The sequence below is a fragment of the Coturnix japonica genome, chromosome 2 (assembly GCF_001577835.2).
Source record: "Coturnix japonica isolate 7356 chromosome 2, Coturnix japonica 2.1, whole genome shotgun sequence".
NCBI classification, from domain to species: domain Eukaryota; kingdom Metazoa; phylum Chordata; class Aves; order Galliformes; family Phasianidae; genus Coturnix; species Coturnix japonica.
In genome coordinates this window covers 104,936,600-104,958,610 of record NC_029517.1, presented here as the reverse complement: position 1 = coordinate 104,958,610, position 22,011 = coordinate 104,936,600, and the positions used below count along the sequence as shown (strand labels likewise).

Sequence of the window (22,011 nt, the reverse complement as noted above, 5' to 3'; positions counted from 1 at the left end):
CACGTTTGTGACTTCTCTCTAGACAATAGCCCTGCAGATCGAGGAATCTTATAAAAATACTATTGACAGTATCTGTAATAACGTTACTAGTTTAGTGAAATGCCATAAGCAGTCAAAAACACTTTTTGAGGTTATTTCTAACTGTTTTGTAAAAATAGCTAATGCAACTGATTACCATTATTTGCATACTGTATTTGGAAAAAAAAAAAAAAAAAAAAAAAGCAATAACTTACTTTGTTAACTGTTTGAAGCACACTGTAACAATTCACACATTCAATTAAAAGCAAAAGAGCTAGGAATTGAATGACACTTACTAGCAAGATGATCTCTGTAGCCTGAAGATGAACATTTAAAGTACTCATAATTGCCCATTTTAAAAAAGGAAATTCCCATTCAAAACTTGACTCTGTTATTTGCTACTTTCTTTCCCCCTCTACTAGACTTCGATATTCACCATGATTCAATATTCACTCAAGATTAGATTCTCCATTATCTAATACTGTTATTATACCGTCTATACGAATAACGTGAATTCTCAGTGGACTTGAGCTAAATGTAAAAGCAAGCGTATGTCAGAATGGCAGAGAATTCCAAAAGGATTGCAGACTTCCACCAAGATCTACTTCAAGTCCCTATTACATTACAAAACACCACACTTGTCATGGACATATATCTACAAAATGAGTTCTGGAATGTTTTCAGTTACAGATCTTAACTGCTTTACCTTTCACATGTTTACAAATACATGTGGTTTTACAGCTTCTGCTTAGTCATGAAGATACTTTCCACTGTAAGGCTATCATCTGCTAGTAAAGCTTTTCAGCTACTTGTATAACAGAACTAAACTCACAAAACTAACAAAACTACCATTGTTAACAGCCCTCCTGTGTGCCCTACATTATACATAGCCCAAAATAAGAATGTAGCCCCATAATATTCTTTTTCATCTTTGCAAGTATATTTTCTCTGAAATGTATCCTTCCTCCTAAGTGTAATAGCTTGTCTGATTCTTCTGTTGGAATGTTCCTGAATCAAGTAATAGAAAGCCTCAATAGGGGGGCTTGCAATACTGGACCTATTGATCACAGATGCAAATGAACTGATTGGTGAGATGAAGACTGGAGACTTCCTAGGTTGTAGTGACCAAGCAGTGGTGGAGCTCATGCTCTGGAGGGTTAAGACAGGCAAAGAGGACACTATAAGGAATAGCACAGAAAACCAACCATATCCTCGGCTGCATCAAAATGTGACAGCAGGTTGAGGGAAGTGATCCTGCCCCTCTACTCTGCACTGGTGAGGCCACACCTGGAGTACTGCATCCAGATGTGGAGTCATCAGCACAGGAGGGACACAGACCTGTTGGAGTGTATCCAGAGAAGGGTCACAAAAATGACCCAATGAATGGAATACCACCCTTTCAAGGACAGGCTGAGAGCACTGAGGCTGTTCAACCTGGAGAAGAGAAGGCTCTAAGGTGACCTGATAGTGGCCTTTCAGCATCTAAAAAGGAGCTACAGGAAAGAAAATGAGAGACTCTATAGCAGGGTCTGAAGTGATAAAACGAGTGGAAATGGCTTCAAGCTTAAATCAAGTAGATTTAGACTTGATATAAAGAAAAAATCTTTTACAGCGAGGATGTTGAGGCACTGGATCACGTTGCCCAGTGATGTGGTTGATGCCCCATCCCTGGAGACTTTCAGTGCAAAGCTGGATCAGGGCCTGGGCAATCTAATCTGACTGTGGTGTCCCTGCTCATTGCAGGGGAGTTGAATAGATGACCTTTAAAGGTTCCTTCCAGCTCTAAGGATTTTGATTCTATGATTCTATGCCATTTTAGCTAAACCTTCCCTGACAATTCTGATATGACTCCTAGGAGCTTTTTTAGAAGAAAATACCCCAAAAAGTCAGTTTCATACTTTTAATACCTAACTAGATCAACCAAATTCTGATAAAGATTCTCTTGGATACAGATCGAAGATCTTGCTCTGCAAAAACCTGTACTGTAAGTAGAGTATGGATTAAAATCATCTGTTATCAATAGTGGAATTTGTTTTCGCATAATTCAGACTTATAAGCATGAGGCTTTGAAACTTTTCTTTTTTTTTTTTTAAAGGGCCATATAAGCAATGAATAATGAATACTAAATGGAACAAGTGATGCATCTATATGCAACAATTCACTGCAATTTAGTTATGGCAGAAAGCCATTATTTGGAAGTACCTAGACTGCATGTGTAAAAAGCATGAAAGCAGTTAATAGATTAATGCAGTACATAAGAAAATTCAATTGCAATATCATGCAGTTACTGATCTGGAAAATGCAGCAATGAAAGATAACTATCTTTGCTGATAGATACTTAAGTTCTTTATTTTACCTTCAATAGAAAATAAATGCCCTTCCTGTGCCACAATTTGTTACAATATCAAGTTTTGAGCAGTTCTGCAGGGTGTAACTGAATAATTATATTTTATGTAACACATATACTGCCAGCAAAAGGGAAAATGAGATTAAAAATAAAAATCAGTCTTTCAGAAGAATGTGACTTTCAAAATAAGCAGATTTATATTGATCATCCTATAGGTGTTGGATACTATAACGTGGCTACATTATAATCACTGTAACCATAGTTACTTATTAAGAAACACTATGATTTTCCTCCAGAATCTCAAAAGTGCTTATATAATGTGCTGATCAAACCAAAGGTCCTCTTTGTGACCTTTCAATTTAAAGCTGATTTTGTATGAACTTGGCTGGTTTTAATGAAATGTGGGGTAGAAAAATGTTCTAGGTTTTACACGGCATAAAACCAGAATAGCGGGTCAGACTCTTTGAATCAAGTCCTCATTTATCATAAACAGACAAACACAAACAAAACAAAATAAAAAAAAACAAAACAAAACCCTCAGATTATATTCTGCAAAAATGTCAAAACATGCAAAAGGATAATTTTGTTCATATTGACTTTTTAGCCCAGATACTTTTAGGGATTCATGAGTCTACAGGAAAAGATCTACACATAGGAGAAGCAAACTTACACTGAGTAGCATTCATTTTACTGTATCTGCAGATGTTAATAAAAGAGTCTATGTGGGTCATACATCATGAAGCTAATAACTTCATTCACCTTCTCCCACAGTACCATTCAAATGCCACAGAATCCTACTTAATTCTACTTTAGAGAAGTGCTGTGGTTTATAGCAACGCAAGATACTCATTTTTTGACACACAGACAAAATTGGAAAGATTACTAAATTTCGTGAGAAAATAAAGAGATAACACAGCTACAGATTAGTTACAGCTTTCACTGGAACCTGTGGATTAACTCTGGAATAACAATTGATTCTATGAAGATAGCAAGTCCTCAGCCACAAACAGTGTGGCTTCCTATAAGAGGAACTAATTGCCCCACTGAGACACAGAAGAGATCCAGCCTATTATGTCTTCTTTCTTGTAAATGCAAATGCATGCATCAGATTTAAAATTACTAATAAAATCAACAAAAGACAACAAACCAACAGCAACAACAGAACAAACAACAACAAAAAATAACATGGTATGTATTAATTCACAATTATTTGAACAAAATAATTGTTTATTATTATTATTATTTTTAATCATCAGCATGGTCAAGCACTGGAACACATTGCTCAGACACATCAACAACTTTTGCACAGACTCTCAAAACCCAACTGTGACATGTCTAGAGCAATCTACTCCAGCTGACTGTTTATGTAGGAAATCAAATTAATTACTTTAATCACCTGAAACATGGGATTTTGAAGCAGTTAGCAGTTTCCTCACATATACATATGACTCTCATAACATCAACTCCTGAAAATTACTAAGTTTCGCACAGCTACTGGATACTTAGACTTTAAAAATAGGAAGCAGATTAAAACTAATCTATGCTTGATGGAGTATTACACTTCTTATCTTAATCAATAATTTAGATATAGAAAAAAAAAAAAAAGATTTTATTGAAAAATATATATCATTTTCCAGTTACCCAGCAGTTCCATTGCATCATCTTCATTGTCAATGTCTTCTTCAGTCACAGATGGAGCTGTGCTGTGAGCAGAATCAAAGGAGTCTTGAGAAAGCATGGCAGCCAGCAGTTTCTTATGTTGCTGCTGTTGCTGTTTTAGTCCTTTAGTCTTTGGCTCCATTTTTAAGCTGTGAGGGAGGAAAGCATAATTTTCTCTTACTGACACACTCTACAAACTATGTCACATGTTTTTTCAAATTCCTATCTTAAGTTTTGATTGAATGATGGTGGGAAGTTCCTATTGACTTTATGGTCATTTGATAAAGTTACATGAACACAAAAAGATATTGATTACTAATGAGTATTTTTAAGACACTGGTCACACAACAATACTGAGAAGTTTATAATAATCATACAGCATTAAGGACTACACAGTTACAACAGTCTTCATTGTGGTTTCTTGATGTGTCCAAAACCTAAGTAAAAGACACCTGGAACTGCAGAGAAGTTAGCAGAAGGGGCTAAGGCAGGAATTGCTGCAGTTACCAATTTTTGATTCCTTCCAATACTAGATTAAAAAAAAAAAAAGTTATATATATATAAAATTATGTTTTATAGACTGTTTCAGGAAGACTCTTTTGCAGAAGTATAATGTACAATAAAATCAGTATTTATTTTCCCCTGTAAAGATCAACCCTAGCAAGACAGACTGAACCTTGGGGATGAAGAACAAGTTCTGAGTTTAGGTTGTGGTTATGGATGGAGCCTGTGTGAGCTTTAGTTCATTTCAGGCTTTGAGGAACAAGAACATCATCATAAAAATCACCCAAATTCTCCACTGTGTACACGATATCCTTCAAGGAAGTTTCCCAAGGGCCATGCTTCTTCTCAGAATACCCACAATATTTTTTCATGTTAAAAAATAAATAAATACTAACAGTGACATGGAATATAGTCCTATTTTTTGGTTCCCGAAATTCTGAAGAAGGAGCTCAGTACCAGGAGAGACACCATCAGCACTTCTATACAGTCCTTTATCACATATTAATACCTTGTCTTATTCCCTTACAACAACAACAGAGTAAAGAGCTCAGAACTAAATCTCTTTGCTCCCATCTTGAAAACAGCTTATTTCTGTTCCTACTGAGAAAAGGGATACAATATCCTTGCTGTCCTCTACAACACATAACAAATTTTTATCCAGTGTCCTTATTGAACTGCTGAATAAGAAAATAGAGACCTGGGCCTGCACAATCAGGCTGCTATGACAGCTGCTGACTCCATTACTTTGCTGTTGCTGCTACTTTGGGGCTGTACTGTAATATTCACACTTTGAAACTGTAGTATTTACACCTTGCTAACAAAATGTTTGTTCTTGATAACAAACATTTCCAAAATGAATGGAAAGTTAATAAATTCAGCCTCTAAGAGTACAGCAAATGATACATTAGTTCCCCTGTGACAAGGAATCCCCTGTGACAAGGAATTCCAGTGGAGAGAACACGTGATAAAAATAATGACATGATGTTAAACGCGTAATAAAAATACTTCAGAACTTTTCAAAGGGTAACCAAAGAGTTTCTGCATGCTTAAAAGAGCAATAAGAAGGTGTCTGCTGCAGTCAATGTACTGATTATAACCAAAGAGAAAAGTTATGGCGTTGATGGAGAACAGTAGGGATTTAGGTAATTAAAGGAGGCAGTGCACAAGCTCTTAACATATACATGCACACACATACACATCTAGCTTTATGCACGAGAATCAAATTATGGAATTGCTAATGAGTGTAAAGTTGAAACACTATGTAGAAGCACTATATATAGAAACACTAGAGGAAGTTAGTTCCACAGCAGTGTCTACCATTTATTATGCATTATTCTACACAATTGTACGGGAATTCAAATGCGCTGTGTTTCACCCACAGAAACGGGGCGTTAAAAAGGAAGTTCTCTTTAACAAATTATCAGTTTTTTTAGACAGAATGAAATCCTACCTTCCACCAGGACTGCTGCTGTCTTCACTGTCCCACTGCTCATTTTTACTTCTTGGAATTGGTGGCTGCAGCATCTCAGCAGCCAGGGGATCAGCATCATTCTCTTCACGACCAATCCATTCTCCAATCACACGAGGTCTGAGAAGGGGGGTATTAAAACCTGTTGTCTCCTGAAGAGAAATAAAAACAACAACAACAACAACAAAAAAACAACAAAGCACCATATTACTTATTCTCAACTACAAACATAAATCTGAAAATAAGACAATAACATTATTCATTAAAAAAGTAAAGAAAAATTATATAATATGTAAAAACATCAGAGGTCTAAGTAGCACCCAGAAAGAATCAAAGACTAAGGAAAAGACATTTTCCATTAATAAAATTCCAAGAGAGATTTCCCCACCCTGGTGTCTCAAATCTCTTCATGCTTCTCAATATCAACTGTATAAAGCTGGAATTTATCATTTTAAATGCAGAATTCTTTGGTTAAATCAATGTGCAGCTCCTGGAACCCATACGGTGTCAGTTAGGCTAAGCAACAGATGAGGTCACTTGCATAATGAACATCTTCGCCACCAAAAGACTTGCAGATTAACAGCATCTCCCCTATTTGCATTATGAATTAATGCAAAACTAATAAATACATCTGAATTTGGCATTTTAAAAATAACCCTGCTGGGATTTACATAATGTATCCTTCAATTCCAAAAATGGTATTAACATTTTAATAAAATGCATTTCTGAAACTAGCACTCATATTTTTAACCACTTACTGGAGAAGATAGCTGAAGAGGATTACAAGAAACAAGCAAAAATACAACCAGAATATTCAACACAGTGCTGGTTATTTGCATCGTTAAATTAGGAATTTAGGTTAAGGAAAGAAAATGCACCTAGAAATTATAGGAAAAAGCTGTTGTAAAGCAGCGAGAGTCTCTTTTATCAGTGTTATGAGGAAGGTTGTAGCAAAAGGGTCATACACTACAGGGTAATCAAACTACAAAAAAGGATAGATACAAGAAGTAGACACAGAAACAGTGGAGGAGGAATATAATTTGCTTCCTTTTTTTTTTTCCTAGGAAAACAAAGACATTTGAAATATAGTTTCTCTCACTAACAGAGACATGGTATTTCTTTAATAAGAGAAAAATTTAGGGAAACAAACCCTTTTGGATGTTGACTATCTCAATGTCAGAACAAATATTCATTCCATAAAACAACGATTTCAAAACAAGGAGCTTCTGGAAAAACTACCATACAGTGATTACTTAGCTAAGCAACCACATTTTCCTGCCTTCCTGAAAACAATTTCAAAGTCCCTTTCTAAATGGTATGGATATGGTAAAAGTCCAGTCTGAAGTAGCAGTCCACTGAAACAAATAAAAAAAATAAAAACTATGCGTAAACTGCTCCCATGTGATTGACTTTGGCTAGATGCTGTAATTTTGCTCAGCCAAATTCCAAGAGCTTCCATCTGATTGAGCCAAATACAAACTAGGCCCTGGATTAGATTCATCCACCCTTGCTATTTTGTTTTCTGCAGTGTGCCTATGAGTGCATTATTCCACTCTCATCTAGATACACATGTCCAGACAACTAAATTCACCTTTCACAGTATCTACTTTCTGCAAGGTATGGCCAGTAAAAATAAAATGAAGCCAACAAAGAAGAGAAAAACCTGAGGAAAACACCACGACTGCAAAAGTTTTGGAATATCAGCACTGGTGATTTTCCTTTATGTAGTTAAAAATATATGTTTTATGCATCTATCTATTGCTGTGCCACAGTCTTGTAACACAGTTTCTTGTCATTTGACAGGTGTTAGCTACCACGCGTGCCTTTATCATTATAAAACCTATAAGCTAGGAAAAAAGATTATTCCACAGCCCACAATACATGGTGCCCTCATTAGTTTATTTAAATAAGAGCTATTTGGCCCCATCTGAAGTTTCTGTTACTTCAGTCATTTTCTCTCTTCCCCTTCTCCCTATGTAACTTCTAATAATGATTTTTTAAGGGCTGTTGCTGTCAGTTAAACTTGCAACAACCAGCAGTGTCAGTCTCGCTAAAAGCTGCCAGTTTCCAACTTGAAAGAGGAAGAGCACCTAAAAATTTGTCTTTTTTTCAGTACTGAAGCTTTTTTTCAGTCACTGCACTACACTAGTCCATGAATAAGTAAAAAACAAATGCCATGTCTGCCCCTGTTATGCTGATTTCTTCTCTAGACATCTCAGGGACTGAAGTAGTACTTTCATACTCTGCTTAACAGAAGTGTAATTTACATTACATAGTCATGCTTTGCCTCACTTTATTACCTTGCTTCCATTTTTGAATCTTGTTAATTAGTGCACCACAGTTTCAGTGACCTAATTTATTTTCTTTCTTTCAACTACATAAGCAGTGACAGTGAAAACAGTAAATGAGTATCAGAGACAGCTCTACTGAGAACACCGACTCATTTACTTGGCACATTATTTCAAAATCTTTAATAAATTTACTTGAAGTATTCTGTTCTCAGTCAAGTTTTTATACATGTATTTTAAATTCTAAACCTTAGAATCTTAACTGATTTTCAATTTGTAGTCCTCCATAAATAAATGAAGAGATTGACAGTGGCATAGGTGTGCACAGAAGCACAGGTAGGTATTTAAATCTACAATAAATTAACCTAGAGGATTGTTTTATGGTCTAGTCCAGAATCATCTACCAACCTATCTAGATCTATCAGCATCTACCCACCTGACAGTCTCATACCTCCTTTATGTAGAAACCAGGAGAATGAGAGAAAGACTAAAGGACAGCTAAATCTCATCCTCAGATTGACTTGAGATGTGGTTGTAATATGTAAACCCTATAAGGAAGCACAGCAACATTTGTTTATCCATTCATGTAAGCACAGCTTAAAAAGCTCTGCATTCTTTATTGCCAAATGGATTTTGAGGGAACTTCTACAGTTACAAAGACTTTTGGATGAGCACAAATTTGTTTTGATGATCTAGTTACGTCCTCAGTTTTATTAATTATAACCTATGTTCATTGCATCAATACTCCACCTAACAAGAAAGTACACCCTAGACACTGCACAGAAAAGGTGTTTGAATGACCTTGAGAGTCCAGTATGATTTATCTAATAAATTTTGTCTACTGCTGTATGATTCTGGATCTCTGACTCATAGGGGACTTCCCATTCTTAAAGCTGACTGAACAAAATCATTTGAAATTCCAGACAAATCTCACAATTATATAGCAGGCCTCATATAATCTGAGAGAACTCTGCAACATGAAGCTCAAGTAAAGCACCAATCCACGGAATACTGGGATTATGTGAAAACCTTATCTTCTATTTAAAAAGAAAATATTTTGGTCTTTGTAGTGATATAGCAAATAAATATCACTTGGAAAACAAATGTAAAGTGTTTAAAGAATCAAAAGCCAGAAGATGAATAAGCCTTTCCTTATACCCTTTTATATTTCTTTATAATGTTATTTCAGTCACTTTTTGACTGGAAAGAGGCAAAGTGTGTGAGTACCTGTCTGGGGCTTGGTCTGGTTCAGAAACACTGCTACAGGGGGTACAAGCCCATCTGAAACACACTTCTGCACTGTAACATTCTGGCTATGCTTTAGCTCAATGTACCTTACAATGTACACATACTACAATGGAACACATACTACAGTTCAATTTGTGGCTTTCAGGTAAGTGGTGTTTTCTAGTAGCTGCAAATTCTACAGAAGGCAATCATCACTATGAATGCTCTTATTCAGCAGTACCACAGTTACAGCCTTCACCTACCATATGGGAACTCCAACAGTAGGGCTAGTCCATGGCTGTTCTACATATACATCTGTGCATATCTGAGCTCTCAGATTCCAGGGATGTGTCCTCACACTGAACTTATTAAATGTTTTTGTCTAGGTTTCTTTTTTTTTTTTTTTTTTTTTTTATAAATCAAACTGGAATTCCATAAATTTCACAGAAAGGGTAACATTCTGGCTCAACTTCTTTATGCTGACAGAAAATTATTGATATTTATGAAAAGCTTTGGAAAATGCATGCACAGTTTCTGTTCAACAGTAAAGAATTTGAGTCAGTTCAGGAATTTGAATCATACTAACGCTGCATGATAGCTTTGAAATCAGTGACTCACAAGGCATTCCTTCCCTTTTTTTTTCCCTACAAACTGTACCTACAGCATCAGTTACTGGCTTTATATCGCTTCCACAGCTTAGACAGAGAACTGGGCTGAATCATCAGGCGAAATGAAAAATCAAACTCCGCAAAACTGAAGTAAATGAAATGAAAACAGAGGGAATCCATACAGAATCACAGAACCGCAAGGACTGGAAGGGACCTCAAGAGGTCATTGAGTCCAACCCCCTTCTAAAGCAGGTGCCCTACAAGAGGTTGCGCATGTACAACCTGTAACCTATTAATAGCATAAGAAATCTGGATCAATTTCAGTAATGCAGTTATAGCTATGGAATACTGAAATTGTAGTAGGCTGTGAAACTGAAAGCTTCCATTCTTACTGAAAGACTTGCCTTGTCTGTCTGCTTTTTGTACCTCTCTCTTGGCGTAAAACTGAGTACTGAACAGAGACAATTATAGGATTAGTTTGACAAGAGTCCATTTAAAAGAAACACCTTTCCAGAAATGATCTTGCAATTCAGAGCAAACTGTTCTTCCAGATTCAAATGCTTGAATAACTAAGCAACTAACAAGTAAACTGGACTGCTTAGAAGAAGAACTACATCAGACAGTGATAACTGAGGAATTATCTGAAAAGATTATTGCAGCCAAAATAAAATTATTATTTTTTAAATACATACTTAAAAGGAAATAAAATGTATATAAATTCATGTTGTCTATTTTCTCCTGGTTCATAATATAAAACACAAAATAAACAGGAGAATTATGGTCTCTGTCCTAAGTGCCATGGTAAAAAAAAAAAAAAAAAAAAAAAAAAAAAAAAAAAAAAAAAAAAAAAAGAAGAAGAAGAAGAGGAAGAAGTAAGGAAAAGCATATAGAAGCATTTACAGAAGCATTTATAATGATGTTTAATTTTATGCCCCTTGTGACATCTAAGTAATGTCATTTTTATAAGACTCTAGTGTGAAGCATGGGACCTAACACATGCACCTGCTTCAAAACCCAGATTGTGTGTGGTTTAAAAAACATTTAGTACTGCTGCAAGCTAGATAAGGAAGCTGTAGCATCAGCATGTACGTCTGGGAAGGGAATTTCAATGAACTTGGCTACATTTTATGCATGTAGCTGCCCTGTTGTAGAGGGAAAGAGTTTAACAACATGAATTTCCACTTTTATACTTCACAGCAAAGTCCTAACCATGCTTAACTTCCTCATACAAGTGTTGTGCTTAAACCCCTTAAAAAACTTTAAAGGGCAAAACAAGAAGGAATACTTATGTTCACTACAGATTTTCTTTTCCTTTGAATGTGGCTGTACAAAGGAGGTATGCTAAGTGTTTAAATATTTTAAATATTTTTGTATTTTTAAATGTACATTAAAATACTTAATTTTTTAACTCTTCAAATAATTTTTTATTTCAAGAGCATTCACTTTGCCTGTTCTCATCAGATGGGAAATCTGATGCAATACTGTCAAATTAAAGATTGGGCAATGCATGCTTTTACCTGTATTTAGTATAATAACTAGCTTTATACAAAAAACATTTCCTATTTTAAATCATAAACAATAAAGCATTTGGTAATGAAAGGAAAATTCATTGTTCACTCAGATTGCAACAGAAGGAAATTCACTGATGATGCTCTCCACCTCAATTTTCACTAAATTATTACATTCCAGAACATGAATGTTTTTTGAACAATCATTAATTGCCTATATTGCATATATTTTCAAGTAAATTTAGCTTATATATGAAGAAAAGTATATGATCATAGGCACTATTTCAAATTATCTTTCCTATACCCCAAAATAGCTTTCCATAGTTTTGCTTTGCTTGTTTTGCTTTGTTTTTGTGGCTTTTTTTTTAATTAAACTCTCCTAAATATTTCCTCAAATTATAATATCTAATAGTACATAAGCTACCCAATGATATAACTTCATGAATAAAAGATATTCCAAATGAAATGTTTCTAAAAGTACACCTCTAAAGTAACCCAATCAAAGATGGTATCAAGATCAAAGGCCTCACAGCCTCATTAAGAGTGCCTTAAATCTCAGTGGTATAGCTGACAGCCCAACCTGTATCAAGCTCTTAATGTACCAAGAAGTACCATACTTACCCATATAGTTTTAATACTCAAACTTCATCTAAACTTGACAGGAAGATTTAGATCATATTGCCTAAGTTTGTCACAGTCATCTGCCTGTTTGTACAGTTCATTAGGCATACAGTAAATCTTACCTTATCAAGTTCATCGGAAATAGCAATGCCTGAAAGAAAAAAAAAACAACAAAACAAAACAGATTTTAAAGAAGAAAAAATTAGAAACATCCTTTCTAGAAATGTATTTTACTACAGTAAATAAAAGAAAGGTTCGCTCTGAAAAGTTTCCATATTTTTCTCTGTGCACATCTGCATCATACAACCTATCGTGTTTTGGTGCACTAGTGAAATTGTCCAGAAACAAATATACTCTTAACTTTCCCAAGCTGCAAAATTATCAAAATGAGTTTTAAAAACATTATACAGTAGATGTGCTGGTGAAGTGACAGTGAGCATAAGTAAACTACTTCTACTTAATTTCTAAATTTAAAACATAGGCTTAATAATTATGTATGGGCACATTCTCACGCAAACATCTCCTTGACCAACATGCACAGTATCATACTGCAATTACAGGGGAAAATGTGCATGACTTCCCCCTCTTTTTCCATAGTTCAATGTAAAGGTACTTCTATGAAAACCAAAGAAACATATGGGGAGTAAAATCTGATTGTAAAATTTCACAGTACAATGCAAAACAGTTCTTTCAGCTCCTCTAAATAAGAACCTACTTGTTTTTGTCCTTTCAGCCAGTGCCTGCCTGAGCTTTCCCTGTGTTACGTTTCATTACATCCTAAAACTTATTTAATACATCCAACCTGTTGCACACTAAATGTGCACTCAGAATTTATGACACATCTACATGCCCCGGTCACATCACACTGCGAGATCAACTACTCATATGTTTAATGCCATCACACTGAAAATTCTGTCTCACTGAAAGCAAAGGACTTCCAGCTTCCTATCAGGTTTGATAAGAGAGAAACTGAGCACAGAACTTTGGGTCAAAAAATGCAGAAAAGCATCTCCTGGTGCTCAGAAGAAAGTGGAGAAGTAGACATGCATAAGAAGAATGCATACTTAAAAGTTATTTCCTAATTCATGTAGTATAGTCAAGACATCTAAGGATTACAACACGTAATAAACCGAAATATGTAATTTCAGATGAACAGAGAACTATTCTTTCTAAAATCATACTAATACTACAGCAGTGAAAGTCTTTTTCCATAATGTTTTCATTTCTCACTATTGGTATACCTTAATTACATTGATTCTTTTTTTTTTCTTTAATGTCATACCTTTAATCATTAACTCTATGCAACTAATTCTTAATTTGGATTGCTTTCTCATGTATATTTATATATATAAAGCAATTAGAATTTTAAGACCTGATCGATCCATAAGAAATACATGCAAGGAGCTAACAAAATATTTTCACTCATTCAACAGCAGCAAGGTAAATTATATTGAACAAGACTCATTTGTCTAACACTTCCACATCTCACAGCCATTAATATATTTTAATAACTTAAGACCTTTATTCAGGCCAGACACTACACTAAGGTCCGTACAGTATAATCAGCAGGTTGCACCAGTGTGCAAGAGAACTTCAATGTGTTATGAAATCTCATTTCTTCAATCCCCGAAGTTGCATGGACATTTACTGGAGAGCAGATAAATGGAAGCAGTAAAAAATTCAATTTAAAGTTCTCTTTATATCAGCCCTGAAACCCTGATTTCCAAAAGCCAGCTCTCCATCACATTTGGTTTATTTTCAACATCCAAGGTCAAACCACTTCTCAACCACAAATGATCTCTTCAAATAGACAAATTATCTTTCCTCAGCAAGTTCCCATAATTTTAAGAAAGTTCATTTTGTTTTGATACAGGTTTATTTCCTCAGATTAGAGGTTGGTCCCCTTTCCATGTGCTTTCACAGAGTATTCTATGTGAAAAGCAGAATTCTATGTTGAAACCTGGAAGCAAAGCCAGTAGTCAGAAAATAAGCAGATCATTACAGAACATAGAACTGCTGTTGGAATTTAAAGCATTATTAAATACAATCAATTTTTCACTGTATTTGATCACTGATTAAGAATATTTATTTTCAAGTATGGCAAAGGAATTTACAAATGGTAACCTTGTCATCTTCAAAACTCCATCACAAAAATAAATACCAAATGCTTTCACTGCAGAATTCAGGTAGCAGGTCTAAGAGAATCCATCAGCAAACAGGAATTCCATAGTGAGGGATCTGATGGCAGACACCTTCTAGCTCTTCTTCAGCATGCAGGTCTCAGGTCGTGAGGAATCTGATATCAGAAAACCTAACTTCATGGTTGCTGATCCCTCTTATATTCTCCTTTTTTTCCTGCCTATGTGACATCCCTGGGTGACTGGGTAAGAGTCATGTGATTGCCCCCTGAGATGGCCATCTTCCTTGAGATAAGTCCACACAAAAGACCGCTTCATGGCCATTAAGCTGCGGCTTTCTCTCTCCCTCTCTCTCTCTCTCTGAATGGAGATTAGTGACAAGCGGTGTCCCTAAGAAGTCAAGACTAGGACAAGTGTTCTACAAAGTGAGCCCAGGTGAAACTCACGCAGTTCAACAAATGCAAGAGCAAGGTATTCCACCTGGGTCATGGTAACTTCCACTATCAGTACAAGCTGAGGAATGTAAGGATAGAGCACAAGCCATGCACAGTACCTGGGGGTATTGGCAAGCTGGACTTGAGCAAGCACTGCGCCCATGCAACATAGAACAACAACCATACCCTGGGCTGCATCAAACAAGCATGGTCAGCAGGTCAAGGACAGTGATTCTGCCCCTCTGTGCCAGTGCGACCTCACCTGGAGTACTATGTACACACTATGTATTGGAACCCTCAATACAGGAGAAATATGGACTTGCTAGAATACGTCCAAAGGAGGGCCACAAAAGTGATTTAAAGGATGAAACACCTTCCCTGCAAGGATAGGATGAAAGAGCTGGGGCTGTTCAGCCTGCATAAGAGAAGACTCCAGGGAGCCTGAGAGCAGCCTGTCAGTATCTAAATGGGAACTCTGGAGAAGAAAGGGACAGACTCTTTATCAGGGTCTGCTGAGATATGACAAGGGGAAATGTTTTCAAACTAATGAAGGAAAGATTCAGACTAAATATAAAGAAGAAGTGCTTTGGTTTTGTTTTGTTTTTGTTTTTGTTTTTACAGTAAGGGTGGTGAAACACTGGAACAAAAGTTGCTCAGTGAGGTGATGGATGCCCTGCTCTTGGAGACACTCAAGGCAAGGCTGGATGGGGCACTGAGGAGCCTGACTGAGCTGTAGGTGTCCCTGTTCATTACAAGGGGAGTTGGGCTAGATGGCTTTAAAGGTCCCTTCCAACTCCAACAACTCTATGATTTTATAACAAACTTCCAGTATCTACTGATGATACAACTCAATCATCATAAAACAGGATAAAATAGGCCATAAAAAGGCGCTCACTTCATCCCAAGACACTACTGCACTAAGCTTGGTGTTTGCCCACTACTATCAATTCTCTTCTTCAGCTCCCAGACAAAAATGCATTGTTGAAAATGAGAGGAGGAGGCACTGGCATCCTGTGTGCCAGTGTAAAAAGTAAAAACAGGGAGGACTGTAGAAAAAAAATGTAACCTAATGAAATAGAATCAATCCCATTGCATTTACCACTGCAACAATGATAAAAAAAACAACTTATATTGAGAGTCCTAAAAATGCAACTAGAGAAACTGAAATTCACAATTATTACACAAAGATAATTAGGATTTCCATTATTCTCTTAACTATTAGCACACTCATGGTTTTTTGGTACTGTCAACTGCATTGTTTTCAAGCAGTACAGTGACAGCTTAAAAAACAAAACAAAACAAAACAAAAAAACAATACATATTAATTCCTACAAAGTAATAGTAAAAATGTTATCTCCAATTCCTATAACTGCTGATATATTGTTTTTCAAATAAATCTCTTTTCAGTTGATTTTGTATATCTGGCAGCAAATTATTGATTTTGTTGGTTTTGTTCTCTATACCTTGTTATAGTTATTTCTAATGTTTCCACACATCTTTCATGCAACAGCAGAAAGGAAAGAGAATTGCTTTTTATATATTCTACATAGGAGAATAATGTAAAGATCACAGATTCCTTCAGGTTTGGACAAAATGTCCACACTAAAAACTTCATGCCCAGCATTTCAGTTCCTTCTTCAAACTGTTGCCTTTTTCTCATCACAACTTAATACTAATCATCAAAATGCTAATACAAGAAAAACTAGCATACCCAGTTTGTTCAAGCTTGAATCCAATAGCTTTTATATTCCTAGAATATAAATTATTAGCAACAACTGCTTCTGACTTCCCTGAGTTTACAGTATTTGAAGCCAGACCCTGCAGGATACTGAAAGTAGAGAAAGGAAGTTTTAAGGCTGCTTCATAATTTTTCTGCTTCAAGCCACTGAGCAGTGGATGTGAAGGGGAATGTCGGAAGATCTCCTCCCTTTGTTGGAGAAAGCTTTCTGATTTCATATGGAAATCCTTTGAAAATAAAGAAATATACTTAACTCTTTTTTTCAGAGCAGATGTTTCTCATGGACATTTGCTATAGTTTTATGTCAGTTGTATTATGACAGCAGCAAAAAAAAGAAAAAAGAAAGCAGCATTCTAACACAATGGTGACACACTGTAGTAGGTTGCCAAGGAGGTTGTGGGTGCCCCAACCTTGCAGGCATTCAAGGCCAGGCTGGATGTGGCTCTGAGCAGCCTGGTGAGGTGTTTGGTGACCCTGCACATAGCAGGAGGTTGAAACTAGGTGATCATTGTGGTCCTTTTCAACACAGGCCATTATAGGGTTTTATGATTCCATGATTCTCACTAAAGGGACAAGAGCTTTTGTTTGCCACCACCAGCTAAGGTTCACAGGCAAGGTTTACTGTGGGAATTTAGTTAGGTCTTTAACTACCAATTTTATGCCTTCAAAAATCCTCCCTCTGGCAATTAATTAAGGTTGTTGAATTTTGATCAGGCATCACAAGTACACAGCCCACTCAGCTGTCCAGTGAATTACACAGACAGATTCAGGGCACTTGCTTCTACTTTTAAACGTAATGACTCTCCTTGCCATCAGGGTGCTGGAACAACAAAGTAATTGGTCTGAACACGCTTTCACAATCCTTCAGAAATTCTCCACAGCCACAACTACTGCCATCTCTGATCTGCAGCAAATCTAGAGGGGGGCTGTTTTTGCTGGCACAGCCAGTCTCAACTGCAACACTCAGTCTGTCAATAGCTTAGTTTATGAAAAAATTGGAAGAACAAAGAACCTTTTAATTGCAAGAAATTTCCAACATGCTAGGATTAAATGAAATACATGCACAAGCCAATGCAGCATAATAATGCAACTTTATACTTATTTTAATTAGTATTATCATCTTGCATTAAACAGATTCCCCCAAAGCACGTCACACTTTACTAGGTTTTTACACACCTAAAATATTAAACTGCTTGTCATGTCTTAAAAAACAACAACAACAACAGAAAGTGGGGATTTTTTAATTGCCTGTATACATACAAAACCTTTCCTTGTCCTTTACACAGTCGTCTAAGATTGTTGTTGCCCATCATTCAACCCTATGGCAATTTTGCAACAGCAAAACAGTAAGAAATGAGAAATGGAAATGACCATCTAAGCATTATAGCACCTTCTCTGATGAAAAAGCCACCTCCCAAAATGTATCTACATCATGCTGTAATGAAATTAAATCTTCCTTTCTGTCTATAAAAGGTTATCTCCCACAGTAAAGACCTCCTGCTTGTACTATTATACTTAATTTCTAGTTTACCAGGAAATGAACTTTCTTTCAAATTAAAAAAACAACACACTGCTAAAAATTCATTGGATTTTAAAAATGCCTCTCTCTTTCATATGCAGGTCTCAGTAGAACAGTTTCAATTCGCTGCTGCTCTCTCACGACAATTAAAATTAATGCAGTACCTAACACTTCTGTGTAGTATAATTCTTCTGTGGAAAGCGATTTTAAGACTTTGATGCTCAAAATTCAACCACAAAAAAAAAACATTTTCAAAACAGTACATACTATGTGCACTCATGTGAAATGGCAAGTCCTGTATTACCTGACTGGTACGCTATTCCTGAGGATTTTCATGCCAGCTTAAAAACTTCCAATATCTTCATATTCTACACATAATTGAATTATAGAATAGGTATTCTGATGAGAAAAAAAAATAAGGTGTGAAACTTCAGAGACCTCTAACATTTTTACTTTTGTGTCCCTTAAATAATTGCAGGAAGAAATAACACAAAATAAGAAGTTGATGTTTAAGAAAGATTTATATTGTTCCAAAGGCAAAACATTCATCTTACCAGTCTAGTGCATTCCTAGTCTGAAGAAAAAAAGAGAGAGAAAAAAAAAAGCTAGTACTTAAATATATGGCATATAGTCATTCTTCAGCGCAATGGTAGTTGCAAATACGTAATGCATTTTCCTAAGCATCCAGAAGATGGCCACAGAGATCCCAACAGCCAGTTTTCCTACATACCAGTCAAAGCATTCTGGTTATTCTGGTTTTCACATTCAGTGTTCAGAACTAAAATATCCCCACAGTAACCATGACTAACTTGATAAAATTCATTCTTAGGATTAGTCTAGGCCAGGGAACTTGTGGATGGCTGGACTGTCAAACTCACAGTGTATCACAGGTTCTATAACAAACACCAGGAGGGAAACAGCATTACTATTCTACCATTATTCTAACTGTCCTCTACCAAATTGCTGCTATGAGTATGAAAACAGAAATACCTTATCATACATATATCAACTGTCCATCAGAAAACTGCCACACTGCATTCTCTCATCCACTGTAAGTCAAAAGAAGCACATTTCCCTACCGGTGGGCAAGGCTATCTCAAATGTACTTGCATTTCTCACAGCAAAACCGTGTGCACAGGATGGTTGTCACACTACTGTTAGCAAAATGGTAAATTACTGAATGCATGCATCACGTAGTAAACACGAGGTAGATGAAGATTGCCTATTTTACACCAAATTTGGATTACAAAGGATAGAAAATGGCTGTTCTGTTTGCAGTTAGAAAAATGTCTCCACTAATTTCAACAACACATACGCAGGAACCAAACCAGCTCAGTCGTTTCTGTGCTGGAATACTGTAATAGATTTGTTATTGACTGGCATAATAAACATTCTTATATTATTTATTCACAGTGAATCATTTTACAGCTTTCCAAACTAGCCCTATTTTCTCCAGTAATAATTCAATGCTTTTTGATGCTAGTGAGGCCATATATCCCTAAACAACTATACAGAAAGTTTCTGTAGGGGAATCCATACCAACATCCCAAGCCATTCCATGTTTCATTTTATCTTAAAGTCATAGCCCACCTTCCTGCTACTCTCTGAATGCCAAGTGCCTTTTTCTAAGGCTTAGAAAGTATCACATACGAGACTGAAGTCACGCAAAGCCCAGTTCTCCAGGAAATTCTTAGCAAGTCAAGTACTGCTCCAGAAAAGGACAATATAACTCAAAAAGAGACTCTAGTTCTGAAATTTCAAGCACACTGGATCAGAATGGCATATACCTTAATAACAGTAATTTAAAATTTAACATCTGTAGGAAAAGAATATGATTATAACTGAAATCAGTAAGATCTCCCTGCCATATAAGCCCCATTGTATAATTGAGCTGCAATAATTACTTTCACATTCTTCCTGTTTCAATCTCAGAAGATTTCATTATTTAGTATTATTACTCATAAATCACACTAAAAGCAAACAGATTTTATAAGCAAAACTAGTACTGAATAACAGCTGCAGTACTGAGATAAAATTATCTTCTTTAAAGGTTTGATTGAGCTTATCTAAAAATGTCGATCTCACAATAAATCACAAACACTGAACTCACACAAAAATAACACAGTTTTAAAGTTCAGCCTGAACAGAAGGAAAAAACCTCCACAGAATACTGATGTTTTGTGGTTCAACTGAAAAAAAACAACCAAACATATTTAAGACTACACGGACTTATCACACATAAGTTATTTTAACAGACTGAAGTGTATTTAGAGTGTATGACTAAGAAAAATTAAAGTATTATGTCCTAAAACAATTCCACCTGAAAAAGGTGGTTGATCAAAGTCAAACATTCCGCTCAAGCAAATTTTCCATAACCAATCTGTAAATCATTAATAAACTTTCTATAGAGTAGAAGCTAACTGATGAAAACCCATCTTAATGTGTTTCAGAGACTGCAAAATACACTGAAGTAGTTCGTGGTGTATATCCATTATCTCACATCCCACACACTCACAGACTCACCCAGAAACAGATAATATATTTTAGTACTTTGTTGACAATATTCTAATCATTTTTGAACTAGTTGTACCCTTATTGTTACGACTTTTATTCTCGCTGCTTATCTTCTTCTCCATAGGATCACATTTATCCTTCTAAGGCTATTATAGAAATAAACAGCAACTAACTCTGATATTATGATTAATATCAGCTGGAGGTACTCTGGAGGGATTCAGAGCTCTTTCAGTCTTGGAGATATTCAAAAGGCCTCTGGATATGCTCGTGATAACCTGGTGCTAAGCGCACCTGCTTGTGCAGGAGGCTGGATCAATAACATCCAGAGGTCTCTTCCTTCCAATCTCAACCAGTCTGCAATTCTGTGATTCTCTATACCCTTATAACAGTATTTCCTACTGGACTTAAGTTGGCTTTCTAATTTACAGATTGTTTATTAACTGATTGCTCCCCCTCTAAATAAAGACATAAAGACCCAAAGACATACTTTTTTTTTCTGTTGTTTGTAGCTAGACATCATTATTTCTGGGGTTCCCTCAAACAGAATCAGATAGGCTCCCAAACAGCTTCAGTTAATGTTAACTTACTACCCTTTTTCTGACCCTAGAATGTCTAAAAGCAAGATAAACCTGTTTCTTGCCCTCTAATTTTGAGTATACACATGGATTCAGCAAGAATTCATACATTAATAAAACATTAGTTAACTCTGATAAATGTCTATTTGTAACTGTGAAAACATACCTTTCTTAAAGTAGAATACATTAAGCATCATCAAATGCTGTTACTATGTGTAAATTGAAATGTCCAATATATACACATTTTCATTATGTACTCTAGTTCATATAGAAGATGTAAAGATGTTCACAAAGCAGTCAGAAATAACTACTTTGAAGCAAGCTCTTACTGATTTAATCCTTATTTTCTCCCACTTATAACACATAATTCACTGTTTTCCATCTTTGTTTATGCATCTTTCAAACCTTGGAAGAGTGGGGATTAAGACAGGTCTATTTATGAGCAAGAGCCTCAGCTATGCAGGAGATTTAGACTCTGTTTAAAAGGAAAAAAAAGGCCAGAAATGGAAATACAAGAGTATATATCTGAAATAGCATAAAACTTATTTATGACCTGCATAAGAAGGATAATGACAATAAAAACCTCTCAATAAAAGAAAATGAAATATGCATAAGGGAAATGCAGTATATACCTGTATGCTGTTTCATTAACCAAAGTTTCTCCTAAATAATTAACTTGATAGTTCAAAATGCACCTCAGTAACACACAGGTCATCAGAGAAGCAAACAAAACCCAGATCTTCCACGTGGGTTGATGCTGGGAGGAACAGGTGAAAAGTGGAAGATTGGCAAGGAAGAGAAGAGAGCTGATGAGGACAGAAGTCCAGCAATGAGGACTGTAAATA

General features: G+C 35.9%; 1 protein-coding gene across 3 annotated transcripts in view; it reads right to left on the bottom strand.

Moving 5' to 3' along the window:
• The window catches only part of C2H8orf34 (chromosome 2 C8orf34 homolog), a 143,507-nt gene that overhangs the window by 81,715 nt on the left and 39,781 nt on the right, over nucleotides 1-22,011 (bottom strand). For all 3 annotated transcript variants that reach the window (XR_004306247.1, XM_015855746.2, XM_015855747.2), the window contains 3 exons: nucleotides 12,371-12,399; nucleotides 5,979-6,148; nucleotides 4,007-4,173 (listed from right to left, as the gene is read on the bottom strand). Coding sequence is in view for 2 of the 3 variants with exons in the window: in XM_015855746.2 (XP_015711232.1) it covers nucleotides 4,007-4,173; nucleotides 5,979-6,148; nucleotides 12,371-12,399 (366 nt within the window). In the remaining variant the exon portion in view is untranslated. The remainder of the gene's footprint in view (nucleotides 1-4,006; nucleotides 4,174-5,978; nucleotides 6,149-12,370; nucleotides 12,400-22,011) is intronic.